The 8,517-nt window shown below is 39.4% G+C and overlaps 1 protein-coding gene across 2 annotated transcripts in view; it reads left to right on the forward strand.

Annotated features, from left to right (window-relative positions):
* The window catches only part of LOC106875871 (alpha-methylacyl-CoA racemase), a 20,323-nt gene that overhangs the window by 5,298 nt on the left and 6,508 nt on the right, over positions 1-8,517 (forward strand). Inside the window, exons 3-5 of one of the 2 annotated variants that reach the window (XM_014924171.2) lie at positions 1,162-1,305; positions 3,738-3,920; positions 6,146-6,313. In XM_014924171.2, the coding sequence (XP_014779657.2) occupies positions 1,162-1,305; positions 3,738-3,920; positions 6,146-6,313 (495 nt within the window). The remainder of the gene's footprint in view (positions 1-1,161; positions 1,306-3,737; positions 3,921-6,145; positions 6,314-8,517) is intronic. The other variant, XM_014924172.2, reaches the window with a different exon arrangement.

The following is an 8,517-nucleotide window of genomic DNA, read 5'->3' on the forward strand; positions in this document are numbered from 1 at the left end:
GTATAAGCAAATTAAATCTAGCCATGGAGGAATGTAGTGGCGGACAAAAAACAAGACAGGAAAACAAACAGAAAAGGCTTTACGGCCAGACGAGAAAAATTATGTGTGTATGAACGCGATGAGGCACGGAACCGAGAGAGACAAAGTGGTGGCGTGCGTTACTTGGCGAAAGCCAAGGAAGGAAAGGATTATTGACCGGAAGCATGTGACCATGCCGGTGTAAAGGGAAGAGAGAGAGTGGTAGAGGGAGAAAGAGAGGGAGGAAGTAGAAGAATAGGTGAGCAACGAGAGGAAAGTTTGGACGTGATGTACAGGAATTATATATTAGAAAAAATAATAAGGTACTCAGATATCTGGATGGTTGTACATTTACAGATTTTTATTAATATATCACATGTTTTATAAATATTAGCCTATTCTTGTATGTTTTTCAAATATATATCATCATCGTTTAACGTCCGCTTGCCATGCTAGCATGGGTTGGACGATTTGACTGAGGACTGGTGAAACCGGATGGCAACACCAGGCTCCAATCTGATTTGGCAGAGTTTCTACAGCTGGATACCCTTTCTAACGCCAACCACTCAGAGAGTGTAGTGGGTGCTTTTACGTGTCACCTGCATGAAGGCCAGTCAGGCGAGATGATATATTTATACCTAATTATAGTGTCTTTGAATTTTTACTCAGAAGAATATACCCTAGTGAGCTTTTTGGCCTAATACCATAGTAGAAGACACTTGTCCAAAGGGCCATGCAGTGGGACTGAACCCAGACATATGTGACTGGGAAGCAAAATTCTTACCATATAGCTACCCCTCTTCCTATAGTCTCTTGATTTCTCTCTATGCTGATCACTCTTTTAAGTCTTGCTAACTGCGTAGAATATCGTTAACTGATAAGACCCAACAAGACTGAAGCATGTCTGTTACTTTCAACAATTGCTTTTAAAGACATGAACATCTCAAATCACTACTTTTTTTTTTCGAAAATATGGAGTTATCTCCCTTATCAGATTTAATCTTCTCCAATGATGTTTAAAAAATTTTATATCTCAATTATGTATGTGAAATCCTACTGTATGTGTATTTAGCATGGAAGACAGCCCCTTAAGCATTGTCCTTCGTTCTTGTTCCTTATTCATATTGCTATTTCATTTTCTAGGGGTCATGGAAAAACATGGTTTGGGACCTGACAGTTTATTGTCTGTTAATCCAAGATTGATTTATACCAGACTTTCTGGCTTTGGACAGAATGGCTCTTTGGCACGAAGAGTAGGACATGACATCAATTTTCTTGCCATATCTGGTAAGAATGGCTTTATTCTTGCTTTTTAATGATTTTAGGTGAGTAACTGTGTGTGTGTGTGTGTGTGTGTGATTAAGAACAAACATATTTTCTGATACAGTTCTACATTTAAGAGATGAGGAATTATTTACATTATTTACATTTGACGGATATTTGTCCTCATCTTGTTTGTTGTTAACACAACGTTTCAGCTGATATACCCTCCAGCCTTCATCAGATGTCTTGGAGAAATTTCGAACCTGGGTTCTCATTCCTAAAGTACTTTTCATCGTCGTCACCATCACCTCCACCGCCGCCACTGCTGCTGCTGTTGTTGTTGTTCAGGTCACTGCTTGAAATCGAACTCAGAATCTTGGGGTTAGTAGCATATAGCGTAGTGGTTAAGAGCATGGATATTTTTCAGTTCTATCGATTGCAGTATATGCTTATAAATAGTAGCATTATCTTCACCACTATCATTTAGCATTTGTTTTCCATGCTGGCATAGGTTGGACAGTTTGACCGTAGCTGGCCAGGCTCCAACTGTCTGTTGTGGCAGCATTTGAAATTGCATTTGCAGTCTGTACCTTTTTAGTTCATACCTCACCTTTCTATCATCTTTTATTCTCATAGAAATAGTTTGAAAGCACTTTTTTTAATTGCATCACTTTTCCTCATGGATTACTCTAAAGAAATGTCAGCATGTATTGTAGATGAGACATTTTCTTTTTCTTGCATTTCAACTGCTCCCAAAATAGGGATGCACCTTATCCCTTTGGTATTCAGACTACAATTTCAAACATAATGCTTATGTTTCCACATCATTTTAAATTAATCATGCATTATTTCATAGCTTTGAGAATTTGATGATGTGATTGTTTCTTTCTAAAATGACATTATAGAGTAGGTGTGAAAGGCCAGAGATGACCAGTTTGGAAATAAAACAGGTAGAATATTTTAGCTGGATATGACTGGTTTAAATGCCAAAGGGTTATCCATGAGTGCATGTTATGCATGGATAAATATGGTAAGAACCCATCATCAACTGATGAGTTTCACTTAATTTTGTCATAGATAAGAAAGAAACACTAGCTGAACAATTATTCTATGTTTGTACCTTTTTAGTTCATACTTCAACTTTCTATCATCTTTTATTCTCATATAAGGGGATGTATTGAAATAGTTTGAGGTCCTAAGACTATCAGCAGTATGGTGTGGGGGAAGGGCCAAACTGGGTAGCCACTTTATATGCACATGTTTGCTGTAGTGGAAGGTATATTAGATTTAAAGAGTTGGGTGGGGAGAAACAGTCAAAACCCACATTACACCATTGAACACTACTATCCCACCTCTTTTTCTCTCTCTTGCTCTGCTCCCAATAATTGTAGCAGGAGGGTTTTTTATATTTAGTTGAGGAAGGAAACGTTACACCCATAGTCTAGCTATCCCCACCCCCCAACTTTTTTTAAGGGTTTCCGAAACTGATGGTGTCAAAAGAGAAGAGGTTAGCCGGACAACCAGTGATCAGGTGGGATGGGGTGGAGAGTTAAACTACACAACAAGTGCTATCTCCCAAGAACTCAGGACACAGGGTTGGAATAACTACCGCAGAGTATCTTGTCTAAGACCTAACAATTCTTTTAATCCTTTGTTCTGGGTTGACACTTTATTTTATGGGCCACGAAAGATGAAAGATAAAGTTGGCCTTGGCAGGTAATTGAACTCAGAATTCAAACTATCTTGACCTATGTTCCAACCTCTTGGCCATTTCACCACTTTTTAGTGCCTTGCTGAAGAGATTAATGTTTTCCTTCTGCTCTGTTGTGAACTAAATCGAACCTTATCTGGGATATAAAACAGTTGAGCCTTGTCTAAAATACAGGATAAAAAGTTTGTTGTGAGTGAAACGGAGTCTTACCCAGAACACAGTACAGTTGTTGTGCTATCAGGTAAGTTAGGCCTTACCCAGAACACATCACAATGCTGTTCTGTATTGAAAACTTACCCCAACACATAAATGGTATCAATAGTTCTTCCTTTTAATATTTGATATTTTGTTAAGGTGGCGAGCTTAGCAACATTTCATCCATCCTTATGGTCTGAGTTCAAATTCTGTCAATGCTGACTTTTGCTTTTTATCCATATTTTGGGGTTGATAAAATAAGTACGAGTTAAACACTGAAGTTGATGTAATCAACTAGCCCACCTCCGAAATTGCTGGCTTTGTGCCAAAATTTGAAATTATTATTTAAAATTTTGTTGCTATTTTAATTTTTAAAAATAAAGGGAAAGTCAAGTATTAGCATCAATATAACCAACAATAATTTTTACAAGCTTTTTAAGGAAATTATGGTCATTCTTGACTGGTTCATATTTTGAAATATTAAAAAAGGAAAAAAAAATATCATTTCACCATAAAATTCATTGTGTTCAGATTTCTGTTGATTTTTCAGGTTTATTATCAATACTGGGCCGTGCAAATGAACGACCCCATGCACCTATTAATCTCTTGGGTGACTTTGCTGGAGGAAGCCTGCTGAGTGTAATAGGAATTCTGACTGCTCTTCATTACCGTTCTCAAACTGGTCAAGGCCAAGTGGTTGATAATAATATGACTGCAGGGGCAGCATACCTTGGTAAGTGTACCTTGCTTATTTCACCAAATTAGTTGGTGTACAATGGCTTATTTTGTAGAATATGTATATATGAGGAGAAGTCGAAAATTATCTGCACTTTCACCATAACATATCTTTATTATTGTCACACTGCCTTCTGAGTATGCATGCTTATAGTTGGTACTATTGGGGTCACATGATCAAAGTTTGAACCTAATCGTGCCATTTTTCTTTCTGGCTTTACAGTGTAAGCAATGTGCCCAAAAAAAGAACAAAGAGCAGTAATCTGAGAGATGGTAATGGTAAACCGGTTCACCATTACCATCTCTCAAGCTTGCTGAATCTTCTCGTCAGTAGTGGAGGATGATAGGCATCCTGCTCCCTCTTCGTGTGTCACACTTGTCCAGTCACTTATAAACTTCTTGACTCATTCACACACACTTCTACTCAGTAGTGCACCATCCCCATATTGTGCTAAAAGCCTCTGATGGATTTCAGCACCTGACACACCTTTTGACCTAAAAAATTGAATCACTGCTCTTTGTTCTTCTTTAGTGCACATTACTAGTGGAACGGCGATGCTTACACTGTGAAGCCAGAAAGAAAAATGGCACAATCAGGCTCAAACTTTGATCATGTGACCACAATAGTACCACTCATGCACAGAAGGCAGTGTGACAATAATAAAGATATGTTATGGCGAAAGTGCAAATAATTTATGACTTCCCTTTGTATTATACAAACATAGTCTGGTTTGTATTTACATTATTATTTGGCTGGCAGAATCCTTACCATATTAGATAAAATGCTTAGTGGCATCTCTTCCAGTTCTTTACGTTCTAAATTCAAAACACAACAAAGGTTGGATTTACCTCTTGTCTTTCAGGATTGAAGAAATAAGTTACAGTTGAGTACTGGGGGTGATGTAATCGACTTGCCCCCTGCTCTCGAAATTGCTGCTGGCCTTGTGCAAAAATTTTTTTGAAAGATTACTGTATGACTTGACGAGCTCACGTCTTGCGATGTTGATGTTGCCTTTTACCTCTGCATGGTTCATAAAACACAATACCACTCCTAGTACAGACATTGATGGTAACAACTGCTCCTGCTCGTCCCCTCAAAACTGCTAACCTTGTGTTGCCTCAGTCAGAAGCCGTTACTGTATAACTTGTAGGTTGGATTGGTCTTTAGATGTACAGCTTAAAATTTCTTTTCACCACAGGTATTATTTAAACAAATTACATTTTTGATCACTATATTACAAATGTTAACACCTATCTTAGCAATATAATTTTTATGCAGAGGAGGTACTTGGATAATTCTATAATTCTCTCTCAAGTATATCTTCATCTTAAAAATTATACTTCATTGAAGAGATGTAATAAGACTGGAACATTATACTTCATTGAAGAGATGTAATAAGACTGGAACATGTCCAGTGTTGACACTGTACTGCTGTAGTAAAAGATACTTGCCCAAGGTGCCACACAGTGGGACTGAACACAAACCATGAAACATTTAATGTTTCAATTTTGACCTGAGTAACATAAACCTTTCCTTTCATAAGTGCCAAGTTATTCTGGTGGATGAAAAAGAATTGGGACTGTGTATCGTAGATGATGCATGGATGCCAGGGAAATATGTTGTGTGTGCCACATGATACAGAGAACAGGCAATGGATTCATGCAACTCTGATTACTATTAAACGTGGTGTTGAAAGAGTGGTAGAGATGGGAATAGTAAAGTCCCCCTTCACACACACACACACACAGTCATACCCTACCTCTAACTTTTTAGCATTCAGATTATTCTGTCAAATGTAATCTTCCATGCATTATATCATAGCTTTGAGATTTCAATGACATGATTTAATTTTAGAAAGACATTGTAAGGTTGGTGTGAAAGGCAGGATCTGGCCAGTTTAAATGCTAAAGGGTTAAACCTTTTCTGGTTCAGGGGTTTAATTTTTTCGCATTAAAATTACTTTGCCAAATGTAAAGTTTATTCATTCATATTATTTTGAATTAATCCTGTATTATCTCATAGATTTGAGATTTTGATGATGTTATTGTCTGTATTTAGAATGACATTGTAGGGTAGGTATCAGAAGCTGGATCTGGCTGGTATAAATGCTAAATGGTAAAATTCTGTTGTGGCTGAACTTCCAGAGGTCCAATAAAGCCTGTAACATTGAGGCACTTCACTCAATTGAACCCCTTGAAAATTATTGATTTTTCTAATTTCAGGGAGCTGGGTATGGAAGTCTCAAAAGTTACCCCTAGTGTGGGGCAAATCTAAAGGGGAAAACCTCTTAGATGGTGGTGCTGCATATTATGATACTTACGAGACATCTGATGGCAAATACATGGCAGTTGGGGCTTTGGAGCCACTTTTTTATTCCAATCTTCTTAAAGGTAAGATTAATGACACAAATATCATTTTTTTCTTCACACTTTGGAATTATTGCAGTATTCTAGCTATCTCTGTGTGGCACTTTGGGCAAGTGTCTTCTACTATAGCCTCATGCTGATGAAAGCCTTGTGAGTGGATTTGGTTGACAGTAACTGAAAGAAGTTCATTGTGTGTGTGTGTTCCCACCTTCCGCCCTCTGCTCAACAACCGGTGTTGGTGTGTTTACATCCTCATAACTTAGCAGTTCAGCAGAAGAGACTGATAGAATAAGTAGCATGCTTGAGAAAATATAAGTACCAGGGTCGATTCATTCAACTAAAAAAAAAATTCTTCAAGGCAGTGCTCCCAGCAAAGCCACAGTCAAATGACTGAAACAAGTAAAAAATAACAAAATCTCTCTTTTATTATTGATCAGTTTGCTGTTTTAGAATTTCATGATTATAAATGATTCATGTTGTAAAGATAGGGAATTAGCTGAGGAATATTCAGCCATAAGTTGTCTCATTTGCCATTAATCTGGGATAACGTGGTACACTTAACGGTGAACCATGTTATACTTATCACAAATTGAACTGTGATAACATCTTTTGATGATCTGTCGAAAATTCTGCTTCAACCACAAAATCGGCCTCCATCCACAATGCACTGAGACCATCGCTTGTATTTATGACTGTAACTGCAAAAGCTGCATATTTTTTCTATAGATTTAAGTACTTGTACCTATCCTGCCAGTGCCACATATAAAGCACTTGTGCCAGCATCGCATGGTGAGCACCCATGCTGGTGCCACATAAAAAGCACCCGGTAAACTCTGTAAAGTGGTTGGCATCCAACCATAAAAACCTTGTGAAAACACAACTGAAGCCTGGTGCAGGCATCTAATTTGCCAGCTTCTGTCAAACCGTCCAACCCATGCCAACATGGAAAATAGACTTTAAATGAAGATGATTCCCATCAACATGGGACCAATGAACAGAAAAAATACAAATTTGCCTAATTCTAACATATTCTCTACAGTAAAAAGTTATCCTAATCAAGAAAATACATAAGAATGGAAGCTTTGCTGCTGTGGACTGCAAGTTTGGTGTCAGGGAATCTATCATCATCATCGTTGTTTAACGTCCGCTTTCCATGCTAGCATAGGTTGGACGATTTGACTGAGGACTGGTGAAACCAGATGGCTACACCAGGCTCCAATCTGATTTGGCAGAGTTTCTACAGCTGAATGCCCTTCCTAACGCCAACCACTCAGAGAGTGTAGTGGGTGCTTTTACGTGCCACCGGCACGAAGGCCTGTCAGGCAGTACTGGCAACGGCCACGCTCAAAATGGTGTATTTTATGTGCCACCCGCACAAGAGCCAGTCCAGGGGCACTGGCAACGATCTCGCTCGAAAGTCCTTGCACATGCCATGGGCAAAGATGCCATCACAGTTTCGCTTTTGCTTGCCCCAATAAGTCTTCGCAAGATGAGTTTCGTGTCCAATGAGGGAGACGATGTTGGCATGGGTGCCAGTCGTCAAATTTAACTCGATTTCGATTTCACTTGCCTCAACGGGTCTTCGCAAGTGGAAGTTTAGTGTCCAGTTTAACTCGATTTCGATTTCACTTGCCTCAACAGGTCTTCGCAAGTGGAAGTTTAGTGTCCAATTTACCTCGATTTCGATTTCACTTGCCTCAACAGGTCTTCGCAAGTGAAGTTTAGTGTCCAATTTAACTCGATTTCGATTTCACTTGCCTCAACAGGTCTTCGCAAGTGGAGTTTAGTGTCCAATGAAGGAAGGAAGGTACTCATAAGTGGACTGGCTGGGCCTTAGATTTAGGTCTCACTTGGCCTGCTGGGTCTTCTCATGCACAGCATATTTCTAATTGGCAGTTTCTACAGCTGGATGCCCTTCCTAACACCTCAGAGAGTGTAGTGGGTGCTTTTACATGCCACTGGCACGAAGGCCAGTCAAGCGGTACTGGCAACGGCGACGCTCAAAATGGTGTATTTTATGTGCCACCCGCACAAGAGCCAATCCAGGGGCACTGGCAACGATCTCTGCGAAGGCCAGTCAGACGGTACTGGCAACGGCCACGCTCAAAATGGTGTATTTTATGTGCCACCCGCACAAGAGCCAGTCCAGGAGCACTGGCAACGATCTCACTGGAAGGTCCTTACACATGCTGCGGGCACAAGTGCCAGAAAGGCGATGCTGGGCACAG

This window comes from Octopus bimaculoides, chromosome 12 (genome assembly GCF_001194135.2).
Source record: "Octopus bimaculoides isolate UCB-OBI-ISO-001 chromosome 12, ASM119413v2, whole genome shotgun sequence".
NCBI lineage: Eukaryota > Metazoa > Mollusca > Cephalopoda > Octopoda > Octopodidae > Octopus > Octopus bimaculoides.